Here is a 17,477-nt window from a genome sequence, read left to right as displayed (position 1 = left end):
ACCTCCAAGGACTGCCCCGTCTCCTGAACTGCACACATCCTCCCACTTCAGCTGAGAGCCGCTGCTCTGTGTCACCTCCCCGTCTAGTGCATGAAGGTGGCGGGGCTCACTCTGTTTGTCCTCGCCGTGTCACTTGGCATTGCCAGGATGAAGCAAGACAAGAGGTGGTATTTAGCAGCCCTCGGTATAACCTTGAGGGCGCCAAGGAAAGCTGGCACTTGGCGCTGTACCTTCTGTCCTTTGGCAATCTCACCTGACTTGCAGGCATCGGAGGCAGAAGGTGCAGTCATGGTTTCCATGACAGCATTACACCCTCATATTGTCACCAAATTCCACTGTTCTAGGACATTTTATCTCTCTAAAATACTCTTTCAGCTTTTATTACATCAGTCTACCAGACAGGATATTAATTCTTATCCAAAAGTGCTTTGCTGCTCAGGTGCTGAGCAACTGCAGAGACAGATGTGCCTGTCTTGTTTCAGAGCTGCTCTACCAAGCTCCTGATTTCTAGTATTGAGCACAAATTTGCACCACCTGGGCTGTACTGCAGTGTCCCTGCCCTTCTGAAAGGGGAGAATCCAGTCCCCAGGAGTCCTCCTGTGCTGTAAGCCACCAGGCTGCGAAATCCTAGTGGAGTTTGGTGCTCAGCTGCGTTCACCCCAGCGAGCTGCCCGGGCCCTGTCTGCATCCCAGCCCTCTTGCCTGCCCCGGTGCATCCTTCCCAGCACAGCTCCACAGGAGGAGCCCTGTCCTGTGCATGGCGGCCACCTGACTTTAGGGAATGTTTTAGCTGCCAGCTCAAACACAGGACCACTTGTAGCTGGCACCCAAAGAGAGCAGTGAAAACATGGGCATGGTCCGCGGACTTGTGGGAAGGACAGACAGAAAAGCCGTCCATCCATCTGGCTGTCCAGTGCCTGGAGAGACAGTGGCACCCTGTGGTGAGACCAGTTCGTCACAGCGCGTCACCTGGGCCTTGTCAGACAGCACCGCTTTACCCAGGTCCTGGGCTGGCTTCCTTTAAGCCATGATGGTCTCTAGTAGCCTACTGGCGGTGGCATTTCTGAGGGTCCGTGTGCCTGTTCCACTCTGAGCACCAGCCAGCTCCTCGTCATCTGTCACAGAGATGAGGATGAGCCACTCTCCTATTTATATCGTGATGTTCTTGCTTTGCTATATTCGTACCAGGCTGAATCATGGCTCTGGAAGAGCCATTTCAGGTCTATGATTGTCAGCTGCCTCTTTAGTCACTTTTGCTTCTGGTGTCTCCTGTTTCAGGGTTACTGTCCCACGTCTGACTGCAGCCCAGAGCAGGAATAGCCTGATACCAAATAGTGGTCAGAAACCCTTCAGAGAAGACAGATCTTCAAAATCCAAGCCACCAACCATTACGCAAGAGCCTGCAGCCTGGAATGGTGTTTCACCTCCTTGCCAAACATCGGACCATTACTTTTTTTGTCTCTTTAAATTCGTCTTGCAGTTTCTACGGGACAGGTGCTTTTCTTCTGTTCCTCTCCTAAACAGCATCGCTTGCTACGCCAAGCAACGGCGGAGGCAGATGTGCCTGTTCTCCAGAACTGCTCCGATTAGCTCCTCGTTACTGTTATTACGTGGAGACTCAGGCCAAAAAAAAAACCCCAAATGCGAGAACCACTTTCCCACACTTTGTAGTTTTAGTGTGAACCAGAATAAAGGTGACTCAAGTGTCTCTGCAATGGGTCAGTATCAAACCTGGTCAAGCCAGGCTTGATTTTAGCTGCAGAAGAGGCGGACACGAGGACATGGACACAGGAATCCGCAGTGGGATCTCTCCCATGACTTGGGTTCCCGGCAGGAGGGGTCTCCTCCCGCCCAGCGGGAAATGCCCAAATGTTTGCCAAAATTTGCCGAAGTTTGCCACTGCTGCCCACCAGGAGCCCCCGCTGGCCGTGCCCGTGGGTGGCCGTGCCCCCCGCCCGCCTCCTCATCCATATTCATGAGGAGGGGCGGGGCCCGCCCCGGCGCTATTCATTATTCATGCGGGTTCGCGCGCTTTTCGTGACCACGTGGGTCTGTTTTCGCGCGGAATCCGGCTGGGCAGGAAGAAGCAGCGGCGATGGCGGTGAGCGGCCAGGCTGGGCTAGCGGAGCGGTGCGGGTCGGGGTGCGGACGCTGGGTCCCCCCCCCCCCCCGCAACCCGCGCCGCCGGCGGCTCGGCACCGCGGCCACGGTCGCGTGTGGTCCGGAGGGGATTTCGGGGAGGGGGTGAATGGGGGTGGGGGTATTAATGGGGGTGCGAGTTGATGGGGGTGCGCTCGCCAGGGACGCCCGAAATGCCGTGGGAAGTTTCCCACGGGCTGTGCACCGGAGAAGAGAACCGCGTCGGGTTTGGGGGGAGATCGGAGCCCTTCCCCTCCGCTCCGCCTGCGCTGGGCTCGGAGGGTGCCTTTCCCCCCGCTCTCCTATGCGTTTCCGTTGTCGTTTGCGAGGAGGGCTAGTTATTTTAATTTTCCCCCACTTCGGTGATCCGTGGCCCCCTTTTGACCGCCGCCCCCGTTAGAGAGTTCTGCCTCCCCTCGCCGCCCGGTGCCGGGGCGGGGGGGGGCGCTGCCCAGACGCCCTGCCCTCACCCTGTCCCTCCGGTCCCCGCAGGACTCCTCCGAGTCGCAGGCGGCGGCCACCAGCCCCGTGCGCAGCTCCCGCCGGGGCGATGCCTTCACGTCCAGCCCCGGCCGGGACCTGCCCCCCTTCGAGGATGAGTCCGAAGGGCTCCTGGGGACCGAGGGGCTCCCCGAAGAGGAGGAAGAAGGAGAAGAGCTCATCGGGGAAGGGATGGAACGGTAAGGAAAGCGGTGGGAGCCAGCTTCTGCGGGGGGGAATTGTGTCTGCGGATGGGGTCTTGCTAATGGGATGTCAGCGACATGGGGGCTCTCAGCCATGGTGCGGTCCCTCTGCTGTGCTGGTAGCTGGGGTGAGGGGGCTGGACAGTGGAGAACAGTCGGGGCATGGTGTTGTTTGAGTCCTAGAAGAGCTGGGGAACTTGCAAGCTTGGCGCAAAATGCCATCGTGATCCAGTGTGGATAAACCAGGATCTCCCTGGATGTGTGATGTGCATCCAGCCCAGCTCCTTAATCCTGCAGGCATACATTTTAACATTTACTCAGCCAGGCCTGCTGGCAAGCTGGTGATCTTTAAAGTACAAAGGCTTGAATGCTGACATTCATACCCGTGGTGCTGGAGCCCTTTGCACTGCAGGGCATCTTCTGTTGTGAAGTGCCTTCCTGCTCAACGCGTTCAGTCTTGCTGCAGAACAACTGTCCCGACACCTACCCAGCAGTAGGCAGAGAAGGGCTGGAGAAACGATTTCTGGAGCCTGGCCTGATTCGGTGCTATATGTGTGTGCTAGGGACTACCGCCCCATCCCCGAGCTGGACGTCTATGAAGCAGAGGGCCTGGCCTTGGACGATGAAGACGTGGAGGAGCTGACTGCCAGCCAGCGGGAAGCCGCAGAGCGAGTAATGAGACAGCGAGACCGCGAGCTGGAGCAGGGCATGGGCCGCATGAGGAGGGGGCTGCTTTACGGTAGGTGCTGATGAGCTGTACTGAGTGGGTTGCTGATCCCTGTGGGGCTGACTGTAAGCCAGCCCTTGTGGGGAAGCTGGACTGTCACCCTCCGAGTAGCAGGGAGGTCCCCGGAGCTCCAGTTTATTTGGGCTGTCAGTGAAATCTCTGGCTGTGGGCTTGGCTGGACTCCCCAGCACGTGATCCCTTTGATTTGGGCTTCCGAGAGCTCATTTGGTGTGGTGTTCTGCTTATATGTTCACTGCTGAAACAAAGGCAGGATCCTGGGCCTGTATCACGGGTTTGGGATTCTACCCAGTGTATGCTGTGGAGTTTGTTGGTATTCCTACGGAAACTTTTGTGGGCCGGATGGGAGGGCCTTTGATGCACTTGGAAGCCTTTGCCTTCCTCCCTCAGTGCGTTAATGGACATGACTATGTGCTCTTCCATGCAAATCTTCTTATTCACTCCCGTAAAGTCTTTGGTTACATTGTGGAACTGGATTTAGGCTGGGCCTGGGATTATTCTTGATTTATATCCCAGGCTCTGACCTCTCCGCTTCCACAGCCTGTGCAGTCCAACCATGGCTAACCCAAAGAGCGTGAGTGTGAATCCCCACTCTAACGTTTTTTCCTCCCAACCGTTAGATAGTGACGATGAAGACGAAGACCGTCCTTCACGGAAGAGGCGGCTGGCAGAACGGGCTGCCGACGGCATGGAAGAGGAAGATGAAGACATGATTGAGAGCATTGAGAATCTGGAAGACATGAAAGGGCATTCGGTGAGGGAGTGGGTTTCCATGGCAGCTCCCCGGCTTGAGATCTACCACCGCTTCAAGAACTTCTTGAAGACCCACGTGGATGACCATGGGCACAATGTCTTCAAGGAAAGGATCAGCGACATGTGCAAAGGTAGAGCTGGGTGATTAGAGGTTCTCTCCTCTTTATGTGGGTCATGGTAGTTCGCAGTGATCCAGTCCATAGGTGGACTTTTTTTGCCTGCCCTGTTTGTCTCAGACATTGAGTCAGCACTTTAAGAAAGTCGGATGCTGATGGAGATAAATGAATAACGGAAACATGTCTACTATCTTCTTTGATTCTGGCTGACTAATTGGAAGGCCCCTGGCGTCTGCTACTCATTAATATTCATATCGTAGAAATGCTAGCAGAAGAATACGCGGGGCAGCAGACAGTGGTCTACAAGCTTGCGATCTGAACGAGACAACAATTGCTTGCTGTCTGTGCCCATTACTTTCTCACACTGGAAACTGGATTATCCAGCAAGGGGACACAAATAGACCTTGTGGCTTTAAAAACCGCGTCTGTGTTGCAGCCTTGTGTTCTGACTGGGTGCTGCCAGAAGAGGGAATTGTTAATGCTGTCATTGATAAATTTTAAAAGCAGAAATCGTCACATCTATGAACAGCTTATGCAAGTGCAGTTGTTCTTATTTCTTCTTTATATTGAGGCAGAAGCTCCAGAAGCTTGAGTAGTAGATCGGGGTCAGTGTTATACAGCTAGGAAATAAGAGGCATTTGTCTTGTCCCTTTCCAGGAACATAAGACACAGAAGGTTTTTTGCCAGCCATTCAGCATAGTTGTCTCTCCTATTAACGTCTGTTTCCGGGAGGTCTGTGGGAGAGTTTTGTGTTGGGCTGAGGCCTTTGAGTCTCAGGACCAGAGCCTGGGAGGTATCTGTGCTGAACTGGAAAGGAACAATCACAAGTTTGGTACTGATAAAGAATTTGTCAGAGAGAGAAATTAAGAAGAGTTTTCCACCCATTTTCAAATTGTTGACCTCTAAACGTTTTTCGGGGAAGGTACAGACATCTGCAAAGGCAGGATACAGGCTTGTCTGTTCTGGCTGTCTTTTGCAGACTCCTTGAGGAGTGAGCAGGTTGAAAATATAGTTCACACCATCTTTTTCTTAAGAGAACAGAGAGAGTCTGGTGGTGAACTACGAGGACCTGGCAGCCCAGGAACATGTCCTTGCCTACTTTCTGCCTGAGGCACCAGCAGAAATGCTGAAGATCTTTGATGAAGCAGCGAAGGAAGTGGTGTTGGCCATGTACCCCAAATATGATCGTATTGCACAGGAGATCCATGTCCGTATCTCTCACCTCCCTTTGGTGGAAGAGTTGCGGTCGCTCAGGTAAGTAGCAGAATTGCCAGCAGTGGCTGTGGGGCCTGCAGCGGGCTTTGGGGTGCTCAGCAGAACTAGTCTGCAAGCCAACGCTCTGGATAAGTCGAACGGGATGACTGAGCTTATTACAGGAAAAAAAAAAGTCAAATTAAGGACGAACTTCCAACGTCCCTAAAGGTAAAACAAACCCGCTGAGAAAACTCGTACTGATCACTGTTTCTTACTAGGCCCTTGGGAGTTGTGCCTTGTAGTAAGAGTATTTCTGTAGCGTGTTGTGCCTTCTGTGCCCTGCAGGCATCCACCATCTCTCTTGTCTTTCCTCAGGCAACTGCACTTGAATCAGTTAATCCGGACCAGCGGAGTGGTGACAAGTTGCACAGGGGTCCTGCCTCAGCTCAGCATGGTCAAATACAACTGCAGCAAGTGCAGCTTCATCCTGGGACCCTTTTTCCAGTCCCAGAACCAGGAGGTGAAACCTGGTTCCTGTCCAGAGTGTCAGTCCCTTGGGCCCTTTGAAATCAACATGGAAGAGGTGAGAGATGTGCTTGCCTGGATGGGGCTGTCTGCGCGTCCTGCCCAGGCTGCTGCATGGCCCGTTCCTCCTGGCCCTGCCTTGGCTCCCACCCTTTGAACTGGTGTGGTGCTGGGAGAGGGCTCTACTGCTATGTCCAGGGGTCTGTGAAGATAGATCTTGTCCATTTGAGCTCTTGATCTGAATCTGCCCAGTTTAGAAGCCAAAAGTCGTTTACTACTCACTGTAAGTGTTTGGGATTAATCTTTTGCCACAGTCATCTCTGTGGTACGGTTACCTATCCGTACCGTAGACGTGCAGATGGACTGTCCGGCTCTCCGCCTTCCCAAGTTAGGTCAGTATTTTGTGATCTGCCAGCTAAGGAAACTAGAGGACAGCAGCAAAATCTTAGATGTGGAGCTTCTCGCTTTCATTCTTTGCTTTGTTATCTTTAACCATCACAAGTGGCACATCCTCCTTCTACGAACTGGCCCAGTATTTGGGTGGGTAAACACTGTGGTGGCTGAAACACAGTGGTGAGATGTGGCAGAATGCTTTCCTGTCCCATTGTTGTCCATCGCACTCTGGAATTGCTCCTCACAACCTTTATCCTCCCATGCCCATAGTTTTCTAACCAAAGTATAGTAAAATCTTTGAATGAAGCTTCTCGGGTGAGGTGTCTTTGGAAAGCATTGGCCGTGCTGATGTCTGCCAGACTTGCTGGGTAACTTTTATTCTGTTCTGCAGACAGTCTATCAGAACTATCAGCGCATCAAAATCCAGGAGAGCCCTGGGAAGGTAGCTGCCGGCAGGCTGCCCCGCTCCAAGGATGCCATTCTCCTTGCCGATCTGGTCGACAGCTGCAAGCCAGGGGATGAGATTGTGAGTACATTGTTGAACTCAAGTATGGGGTGAGCGCAGAGCGTTTTTAAACTCTGACATCGTGGGAATACCTGTGGGGAGGGAGTGTCCTCAGATGCATTTGGGCAGCTACTTTTGAGACTGGCATCTTAAAATGGAGAGGGGGCTGCTTTGTACTGTGCGGGCACTGACACACCATCTCCTGGTTCTCAGGAGCTAACAGGGATCTACCACAACAACTATGATGGCTCCTTGAACACTGCCAACGGGTTCCCAGTGTTCGCGACTGTGATCCTGGCCAACCACATTGCCAAGAAGGACAACAAGCTGGCTGTTGGAGAACTGACCGATGAAGATGTGAAAGTGGTTGTGGGTCTGTCCAAGGATGAGCAAATTGGGGAGAAGGTGGGTCACCCTCAGACATCCCTTCTTTTCCTGTTGGTAGCTTGCTGCCACCTGACAGCTGGATCAGAAAGTGATGAAAAGTGTCAGCTGGCTGAACGGTGGTTAAAGAAACTTTTAAAAATCCCGGTTCCTTCTGAATGGTCTTCTGTAGCTCTCGGACAGCTGTTGATGAGAGTGAGTTACAGCAGGGAAGAAAATAAGAAACTTTCCTTGTACTCTAGTGGGTCAGATTTTCTGTTTCTCCCCTTCCTTGTCTGAGTCTTCTACGTCACAATAGGGCTGGAAGAGAGACAGCGAGAGACACTCAGACACTGCTTAGATCTGATCATTGTTTTCTCTCCCCGTATCTTGAAAGCAAAGTGAGGGAAGTTGTTCTGAGGGCCCAATGCTTGTGTCTCCAGTCCCTGTAAGGGGATGTTATTACTTAGCTTGAGCTGTGGTAGAGATCTTCGCTTTGCGTCTCTCTGCATGCTAAGCCCTGAATCCAATACTTGGAAGAACAAAGCTCCCAGATTGGTCCGTGTTCGGTCTCACTTGGATCAAGTTTAAACTCTGTAATAGGGGGACTTGACGCTGTTGCCTTGGTCGTACTTTTTTTACATTGATTGCTGTTCCCAGTGGGTGGAGCAGCTTCAGTTGAGCCAGGACTGTTTTAACATCACTAGTCTGCAGCATCAGGCTGTTATCAGAATACCCTTGAGGAAATAAGCCGGTTGTTCATAACATTTGACCATGATGACGATTCATGTGCGGCATGGCCCATCCAGCTACTATCGCGTGCAGTGAGTAAGTCTCAAATCAAGGTCTTCAGCTTTGCAACAGCTGATAACGGCCACTGTGCTGTGCTTTCTGTACAGCGGGAGCGTGGAGGCAGCAACAGCAGCTTCCAGCACCAGACTACACAATCTGCCATGCCCCAGCAGCGCCGTTTTTGTGAAGCACCTTTAGGGGATTCTGGGTGGGTAATTACCTTTGAAAAAGCCCCTTCGGCATGGATAATAAAAGACTCTTCGGTGACAGCAGTATTGTAAGGTTAACCATAGATACAGCCCCTTGCTGACTGTCGTGCCAGATTCTGACTGGACTGGGAAATGGTATTCCCTGGACAACTCCTCTGGTTTTCCTTTCAGATTTTCGCCAGCATTGCCCCATCTATTTACGGGCATGAAGATATCAAGAGGGGCTTGGCTTTAGCTCTTTTCGGTGGAGAGCCCAAAAACCCAGGTGGGTGTCAACTCATGTCACTTGGCGCTTCACTCAGCGAAAGCAAATGGATCTGGGTTTGTCTGCGCTGTTGCAATGAGGGTGGTTAGAGTTGTCTGTGTGGCTTGGTGACAGACGAGGTAACAGACTGTGGGATATCTGTCATGGAAGTGGCTGCTTTTATCATTCTGAAAACTCTTGGTGTGACAGTAGAAACGCTAAGACTGAAAACAGCTCCTGCTGCAAACCTGGGCAAGTTTTTATCCCTCCTCCTCTAGGAGGTCGTGTTTGATGCCGCTTCAGAGGTTTGACCTTTTGGTGTCCTGATTTGTTATCATCTCCTTTTTAGAAGGATGTGTTCTGCAAGGTTAGAAACGCTGTTTTGCACGCGACCACCTCCAAAGCTGACTTTCTTTTTCCCTCAACTTCCCTGTAAAGTGGTTTCCCTGCCTACTCTTTGCCTTCCCTTCAGCTTTGTGGTGTTCAGGGCAGGGTAGCTATCAAGCCGTGCACTCAGCTGCCAACGTGTCTCTCCCATAACTATTGTAGGTGGCAAACACAAAGTCCGTGGTGACATCAACGTGCTTCTGTGCGGAGACCCTGGTACTGCAAAATCACAGTTTCTTAAATACATAGAGAAGACGTCTAGCAGAGCAATCTTCACTACCGGCCAGGGTGCTTCTGCTGTAGGTCTCACAGCCTATGTCCAGAGGCACCCGGTCAGCAAGGAGTGGACTTTGGAGGCAGGAGCCCTGGTGCTGGCTGACAGAGGTGTCTGCCTGATCGATGAATTTGACAAGGTGAGGCCTACCTTCATCTCTGTGGGAAGGATTAGCTGTGGAGGGACCAGCTGTAACCTCTGTGATGAGACACTATAACTCATGGTGCCACCTCCCAGCGGAGACTTCTGCAGTTTGCTTAGGCCCTTACAGGTCCGTAGTGCAGTTTGCTATTCTTTCAGAGCTTCAGGAGCTGATTCCCCTTGGTATGTTGGACAATGGGTATAGACATAGATTCAGTTTAAGTCATTCTTGCTTTCTCGTAGATGAATGATCAAGACAGGACCAGCATCCACGAAGCCATGGAGCAGCAAAGCATTTCCATCTCCAAAGCTGGCATTGTCACATCCTTGCAAGCCCGCTGCACCGTAATTGCTGCTGCTAATCCCATAGGTAAGTGCTGAGAGACCCCAGGACCATCTCAGGCCTCCAGCAGGAGTCCTGCTGTCGTGAGAACTGTGGCACAGCGTCCCCTCCTTCTCCCTGGTTTCTCCACACCAAGCGAGCAGTAAAGTCTCTCTGTGCAGGAGGTCTATGCTTGCTTCAGAGCTTCAGCACTGGAGCTTGTGTTTGACTTGGAGGTTTGTCTCTATGATCTAGGTGGGCGATATGACCCATCGTTAACTTTCTCGGAGAACGTAGACCTGACAGAGCCCATCATCTCTCGATTTGATATTCTGTGCGTGGTGAGAGACACGGTGGACCCTGTGCAGGTACAAGCTGTGCTATGAATCTCGGGTTGTTCTGGGCTTACGATGCTGCTGTCGAGATGCTCAGCTGCAGTTGCCCACTGGGTTTTGCTATCCAGTGAGTCTCTTCAGTGTCCTTTCCACTGCTTTGTTGTAGGATGAAATGCTCGCCCGGTTCGTTGTTGGCAGCCACGTCAAGCACCACCCAGGTGGCAAGGAGGCAGTGAATGGGGATGCCAATGAGGTCATTCTTCCCAACACATATGGGGTTGAACCCATTCCCCAGGAGATCCTGAGGAAATACATCATCTATGCCAAAGAAAAAGTCCACCCCAAACTCAACCAGATGGACCAGGACAAGGTGGCCCGGATGTACAGTGACCTCAGGAAAGAGTCTATGGTGAGAATACTGAGGAGAAGGGGGAAGAAGGATATATCCAGACTGCAAATCAGCCTGAGACGGCTCCAGCATATGTTGACACGTTCTTGCCATTCCCGTCACAAAAGTCTGTGCCACTGTTTTGCGAGACAGGCAGATCCTGCAGTGTCTGCTGAACAGATGATCCTTCATCTAAATGCGGAGTTTTGCCTGTTGGTGATCTGCGGACTGATGGACTGGACACGTGTACCTGTCATGGCAAAGTCCTCTTATTGTCACCCAGTCTGGCAGGCCCACAGGAGACATTTGCATTCACTCACACCCATATGCTCCTGGGAGGGAGCCGTTCTGTGTAGAAACACCCTTCTCTTTTGTCCATGGGATCTCTTGGGCTCATTTCTTGCTCTCCAAGGGGAAGAGGAACTTGTTGAGGTCAGAGGGAGATTTTTGGAGCTTGGGAAAACTATATCTTTTCTTTTTTAATTGGCTTTTTGTTTCTTAAACTCCTAAAAGTTGCTGGGGGAAATGGGATGGCTGTTCATGCAAAGGCACTAAATGATGGCAAAGAGGGACCCCACGTAGCATCCCCTTGCACCCTGCTGAATTAAAATGTTGAACAGGGGAGCCTGTGCCGCTTAGCACAACGTGCCAGCAGATGGCAGAGCCTCCTTAGCCTGAGAGTCCTCACAGGTCCAGGAGCAACTCCCTATGGAGTGAAGTAGGTCCTGGGCCAGAAGCCGCCTGTTTTGCCCCATGTCTTTTATCTTTCAGTAACAAACTGCCTGCTCCTCTCCCCTCTTAGGCAACCGGCAGCATCCCCATCACAGTGCGTCACATTGAGTCCATGATCCGGATGGCCGAGGCTCATGCCCGCATGCACCTTCGGGACTATGTGGTGGAAGATGACGTCAACATGGCCATCCGGGTGATGCTGGAGAGCTTCATCGACACGCAGAAGTTCAGCGTCATGCGGAGCATGCGCAAGGTGGGCACCGGCCGAGCCAAGGGCTGTAGCTGCGCCCCACATGCTGTGGCTTCGACTGCAGCCTCCTTGCACTGCCCTGGCCGTGGGCAGATACTCTTCCATGCCCTGTGGGGCTCTGTCCTGCAGCGCCATAGCTGAGTCCGTGTAAATGAAGTACTGTGAGTCTGAGGCACTGCTACGGGACTGTCCTTCGTTCCTCTGTGGTTGGACAATGTTTTTGTTGGGGCTGAGAAGGGAGCGTGCCCTGAGCCTCTGTATTGAAAGCACTGGCTGCGTCTCTCCCCTTTTTTGATGCCTTCCTTGCTATTTTGGCCCAGGGCTCCCACTGCTGCTGCTGCCAGGTGATCGAGCCCAAGCAGGCAGTTAGCTTCTTCGCGGTTTTGGTTTTTTTTCTAGGGCTGCTCAGGGGACAGTTAACCACAGGGCAGCACTCAAGTGCACAGTCTGCCCTTTTCTCTGAGTGGCAGGGGCTGGCTCCAAACGCCTCTTGGCTGGCCACAGCCTGGCATTTGTCCACTCCGAGTGTCTGCCCTCAGTCTGGACGGCTCATGGCCTCTCTCTTTGGCTGCAAACAGCCAGCCAAGTGTGAGTGTCTGCTGGGCAGGCACAGGACAGCCTGGGTCAAGGGAAGCTGCTCTACGCCTTCCCCAGAGCCAGCTCTCCCACGGCTGCATCCCCCACGGGCAGCACCCCTCCCCAGCAGTGCACTGCCAGCCCCCAAGAGGTCCAGGGCCTCTCCGGAGACTTTTAATGGGTGTGAGAGCAGCTGGTAGGGGAGCATCATGGCTGTCACAGGGCTGCGTTTTAACTGCGTGTGCAGGTGTCAGCTTGGCAGGGCTGAAGTCCCTTAAGAGACTCTAAGGGTGCAGGTGACAGTGGTGTCACTTGGTTCCCCTTGTGCTCCGTGGGAGGAGGGGGTTGGCTGGTGTTGGGCACGGGAGACCTGCAGTGTGTCACTTGGTTCCTGACCCTCTTGGCTGTTCTCGTCCTCTCTCCCAGACGTTCTCCCGCTACCTTTCATTCAAGCGAGACAACAACGAGCTGCTGCTGTTCATCCTTAAGCAGCTGGTTGCAGAGCAGGTGATGTACCAGAGAAACCGCTATGGGGCCCAGCAAGACACCATAGAAGTCCCAGAGAAGGACCTGGTGGATAAGGTATGGGCTTACCATAACAAGCCTTCTCTGGGGTTGGTTCCTGCGCTCTCTGCAGCCTCAGAACCAGAGGTGTTCTCAGACTTGTAACTTCCCTTCCTGAATTATGGTAACAGGAAAAAGATGGTGTTAATTTAACCCAGAATTAGGGCTGTCTCATCTGTATCTGCTTCTCTCTTCTTTGGGAGCGCCAAATTCTTCCACCTCAGTTCTCATGCACCCCCATAAAGCTTTGAGTTTGGAATGGTCAGTCTTGCAGTACGGCTGGTGCTTTGCAGGTGAATGAGGACAAAAGTTCCCTGGGACCTTCGTTTGAAGGAATGTGCAGAAAAATCTCTGTTTGTATGAACTTTCCCAATCCCTCATGAGGCTCACCCTCCTCCTCCTTAATGCATCCTCATCGTGGTCCAGGGACTGTGCTCCTGGCTCTGCCTGTGCAAAGTATTGACCTTGCTTGGCACTAGAGCAGTATTTGATTCCCGGGTTGCTGCTTTTCTGCTCCTTGCCTCAAGTGTGCAGAGTAACTACTTCTAGAGCCACCAGCTTGGTGCTGCTGGTGTGACCACCCCCAGCCAGAGGTCTCCTGCAAAACTTTCTCCCACCAGGTGAGCTATTAGGGGCTTTTGGATAGTAGTTACGTTCTAGCTCTAGTGGAAAAGTAAAGGACGAGCTGAGAGCAGGCAGATGCTGAGCCAGCATCCTCTCTCTGCTCAGCTCAGCTCTGCGATGCTCCTTTCCTCCTGACCTGCAGTCTCCCCTGCTGCTGCAGTTCTGGTTCCTGCTGAGCAGAGCAGAGATTGCTGACTGTCAAATTTTATGCAGCCTTTGCTATGGAAAACCACATGGTTCGTACTTTTTTTTTATTTTTTTCTTAATAAACATTTATCTCTCCCCTCTCTCCTCGTCCCAGGCTCGGCAGATCAACATCCACAACCTCTCTGCCTTCTACGACAGCGAAGTGTTCAAGATGAACAGGTTCAGCCGGGATGTGAAGCGGAAGCTGATTGTCCAGCAGTTCTGAGGCTGGAAGCAGAGTTCGCCACATGCTCCTGTGAGATGAAACCTCCCATCTTGCAGCTCTCCCAGGAACGATACAGAGATCACGATCCAGCCGGACTAAGCTGCACGTTCTCTTGTTTGCTTTGTGCCTTATGGATTAAGGGAGTGCTGAGCTGCTGAAGATCTTGTAAATAGAACAGAGTTAAGTAGTTAAATGCCCAGCCATGTCTGTTTAGTAACTTCATTCGCTGTTTTGCCTTGTAGCTAAGCACAACAGGGAGAGAATCGCTGGCCACGTAGATGGCATGTTTGCTGTTTGTTTGTCACTAGTTGTTATGGGCTCATCTGCAGGAGAGACCGAGTGGGAGCATTCGAAAAGCATTTTTCTGCCTTATCCACGCCCCTTGGATTGCAAGCACCCTCAGGGATTCTCTTTTCCCATCTCTGGCGACTGTGCAGCCTGCTGGGTGATAATTGAGACTGCTTTCAACTCCGCACGACCCAGCCAGCCTCTCAGCTCCAGGCCTGCGTGCCTGACACTTGACATTTCCCCAGGTGCCCACATGGGTTGACCTTGTGCTTGGTTTCTGCAAGGGAGGGAGGGGAGCAGAGGAAGATGAGAACTGAAATAAAACATAACTATTTCTAATATTAGTGGTGATGCGTGAGGGCAGCGAAAGCTCCTTCAGTACGTGCTGGGGCAGTGTCTTAGGGAAGGGGCTTCCCCTGCCTCACCAGGTGTTATCTCTGTGCAGCTGTCAGCAGATGCAAATTTATGGCTGGATCGAAGTTCTGGCACCTAAACTGAATGATGAGGTTGAAGTGCACATGGTGCTGGTTTTGGGAGTAGCAGTGGAGGAGCTCTGAGCTGGATGTGTTCAGGGAGGACAGGGTGGGCTCAGTGCTCACATGCAGTTTTCTTACTGTGTGCGTTTTTAATACATTTGTTTTTCAATACTTTTGTGTTTCCTCCTCTTTTGGCAACTCTCGCAGCCATGGGGGAAGGAGGAGCATAAGTGAGCAACTGGATGCTGGACCAGCTGCTCAGCAGTTTGTGGGGTTGGGTTTGGGTACAAACACATCTCATGCTCGCTCTTCAAGTTAGTAGGAACGGCCAGTGCTGGTCTCTTGGCTATTGCACATCTTCACTGGGGATAGATACCAGGACGCGGCTGTCCACAGGACAGTGTCGTGAATGTTGCCTTTCCCACCAAGGGCCTGCCTGCAGTGGCTCCTTCCCTGCCTTGCCAGCTTTTTGGAGCACCGGTCCCTCTGTGGGACTCCCCTGTAAATGTTTGTATCGCCTTGAGACTGTCCCATCGCAGTAGGTATCTCCCACCTCCCTTCCTTTTCCACTCTTGGTTTAGACAGCCTTGATCTCATGTCGTGGCTGCCGCTTGGATTCCAGTCTGGGAGAAGCAGTAAACCCTCTCCAAGACGCAGCTGAGGTCCGTAGTGAATGTGCTTTGCCTCGCTCGACTGAGGGGACTGTAAGGCATCTCCAGCCTCCTCCCTCCTGCGCTTGGGAGAATTTGTAAGCTGGCTGTTGCCGTTCTGTGCTGGCCAAGCAGACGTGTCCCTGGCTGTCGACACCGTGGGGTTTGTCATGGTGATGTGCGTGCGTGTGTGTCCTCTCAGCCTGGTTGTTACTCGGGAGCTTGCAGTGCTTGAACCCTGCCGGGGGCTTAGCACATGACTCTCAGCCTGAAACTGGCTCCGTGTGTTGCCTTTTCTGTCTGCCAGCTCCCTCCTGTGTATTTGTTTAACTGTTTTGGCTGTTTTTTTCCCTTCCCACTGGGTCTCTGTCTACCAAGGCTTTCAGCAAGCAGCCTGTAGAGACACTTTTCCTGGCGTGCCTTCCCAGCCCGAGCTAGCCCTCTGCCCCCTGAATGTGTGCCCGGGTCAGGTGTGTGCTGGGGGTGGCAGAGCTGCCGTGTGCCTGGAACCGTGGGGTGAGGCCCCAGCGCGGTCCTTCAGGGCTGGGCACAGAGCTGTTAGCACCTCACCTCCTCACGCCAGAGGCCATGGGCAGAGGACATCCCTGGGGAGAGCAAGCTGTGCCCAGCTCTGTGGGCACCCACATACCTTGCTAGGGCAAGTGCCGGCCCTGAGGCAGCAAAACTAGCAGTAACGAGGGAGGCAACAAGCTTTTCAAGCAAACAACTTTTGTGTTGTGGGGTGAATGTTGGGTGTGGGAGGAGAAAGAGGCTTTGTGTTGCACTGGGGAAATAACAAAATGCCTCCTAAACGCTTGCAACCTTGGGAAGCCTCTGCTATGCCTGTAGTGACCTACACAGAGTTAAATACCTGGCTAAGCATGTCACCACAAACCACGGGAGAACACACGGGAATGGAGCGGGACTCCTGATTTTCCCAGCTCCTTGTCCTGCTGATGGACGGGGCTGTTGACAGTCACCCTTCGGTTTTGTCCTACAACTTGCTCCTGCCTCCCATGCTCTGGTCCCACCTCACTTGGCACACAGTGTGAGCAGTGGCAACAGAGAGATGCCACTGTTGGAGTCACTTGTTTGTCACTTTGCTTACTCTGCCTCCTCCCGAATCCTCACTACAAAGGCAGTTGTGCCCTCCCACCTTGCGTTGCCAGCATCCAGCAGAGCAATGAATTCTTGCAGCTGCGCCCTTGCTAATGTTGGCATCAGCCGCTCAGTGGAGTGTTAATGCCAGTCTGAAGGCATGTTCCTCCTCTCACAGCCACTGAGCTTTTCAGGTTCCCTGGAGCAAGCTTTGGCTGTTGACAGCATCAGGTGTCTGGTCTGGACAGGGGTGCAGACAGGGGTGAAAACAGATGCTGCTTTGAACAGGGACTGCCTTGCCAGGGGGCATGTTCCAGCTGAACGTAGCGAGGATTTTACTGCAGGGCTCTGGAGGTCGGCAAGCCAAGCTGTGCTCTCATGAAACGAGGAGTTGCTCCCCTGACAACCCTGACTTTAGCCAAGCTAAACTTGGCTTCTCGCTGCTGCGATTCAAACATCGCACAGTGCCTCTGACGACTGGGGGCAAAAGCAAGAGTCGTGGGGAGGTGGGGTTTGTCCACAACAGGCTGTGCCTGGGCTCAGATGGAAGATGATGGGGGTGCAAAGCAGACAGGGCTTTGTGAAGCCAGGCAGTGTCCCTTCTAGTGGCCATTCCCCCCTTGTGATTGTGGTTGTTGGCAAATGCTGGGTGAGACTGGCTTGGAAGAGCATCTTGATTTGAAAAGGGCACGATGGGCCAGATCAGTTTAATTTGAACATGCTGTGTGCGCACTCCTGAGAGAACAGCATGGCTCTCTGCATCTCATAAAAAGCTGTTTGAGCTTAGCCCAGCATGGCACATATATATATATACACACACGCATACACACATTGTGCACACATGCCTGCTTTGGGGTACAGGATAACCAGCTAACATGTGAGGGTACGTGATCTGGGAAAAAGGGGAAGACAAGCTCCCTCCCCTTCCTGCAAGCTCTTTCCTACCTACTGACAGGGTTTAGAGTCTTGACAGCTTCTGCCTTTACTGGGATCATAAACCAACACGCTACATCTGCAAGTCCTGGGTTGTATCCAGGGTGCTAATGGCTGTTTCTGAGTCTGCTTGTCAAATGGCAGATGCCCCTTGAGTAGGGGAAGTTCTACCTCCAGTAATACATTTTTTTTTTCCCCCTCAAATTAATGCCAAAGTCACTTGGAAAAATTAGCATAGGCAGCATTTCTGGACCAGCAGTGTTTCTCTTTCTCCCATGCCAGACCTTGGCTGGAACCCATGCTGTCTATCTCCTGTGTGCTTACTAAAGAGCTGTCTGGAAACTGGTTGATGAGAACTTTCCCAGT

General features: G+C 52.5%; 1 protein-coding gene across 1 annotated transcript; it reads left to right on the top strand.

Moving 5' to 3' along the window:
- Positions 1 to 2,026: 2,026 nt before the first annotated feature.
- MCM2 (minichromosome maintenance complex component 2) lies at positions 2,027 to 14,558 on the top strand. Its single transcript, XM_054216726.1, has 16 exons — positions 2,027 to 2,101; positions 2,632 to 2,819; positions 3,386 to 3,561; positions 4,188 to 4,451; positions 5,471 to 5,690; positions 6,006 to 6,213; positions 6,940 to 7,074; positions 7,267 to 7,458; positions 8,589 to 8,682; positions 9,211 to 9,461; positions 9,707 to 9,833; positions 10,041 to 10,153; positions 10,287 to 10,529; positions 11,311 to 11,493; positions 12,493 to 12,648; positions 13,556 to 14,558. Exons 1-16 carry the CDS (start codon positions 2,096 to 2,098, stop codon positions 13,664 to 13,666), a joined length of 2,667 nt encoding a protein of 888 aa, XP_054072701.1. The 5' UTR covers positions 2,027 to 2,095; the 3' UTR covers positions 13,667 to 14,558.
- The last annotated feature ends 2,919 nt before the right edge of the window (positions 14,559 to 17,477 follow it).

The sequence above is a fragment of the Rissa tridactyla genome, chromosome 10 (genome assembly GCF_028500815.1).
Source record: "Rissa tridactyla isolate bRisTri1 chromosome 10, bRisTri1.patW.cur.20221130, whole genome shotgun sequence".
Classification (NCBI taxonomy): domain Eukaryota; kingdom Metazoa; phylum Chordata; class Aves; order Charadriiformes; family Laridae; genus Rissa; species Rissa tridactyla.
The sequence above is the reverse complement of the archived record's forward strand: the minus strand, read 5'-3'. Positions and strand labels throughout refer to the sequence as shown.

What these genes read in the sequence shown, in the direction of transcription:
- MCM2 (XM_054216726.1), top strand. An exon ending in GATCAGCGACATGTGCAAAG is followed by an intron (nt 4,452 to 5,470) that starts GTAGAGCTGGGT and finishes CTTTTTCTTAAG; the next exon opens with AGAACAGAGAGAGTCTGGTG. An exon ending in TGCTGCTGCTAATCCCATAG is followed by an intron (nt 9,834 to 10,040) that starts GTAAGTGCTGAG and finishes TCTATGATCTAG; the next exon opens with GTGGGCGATATGACCCATCG.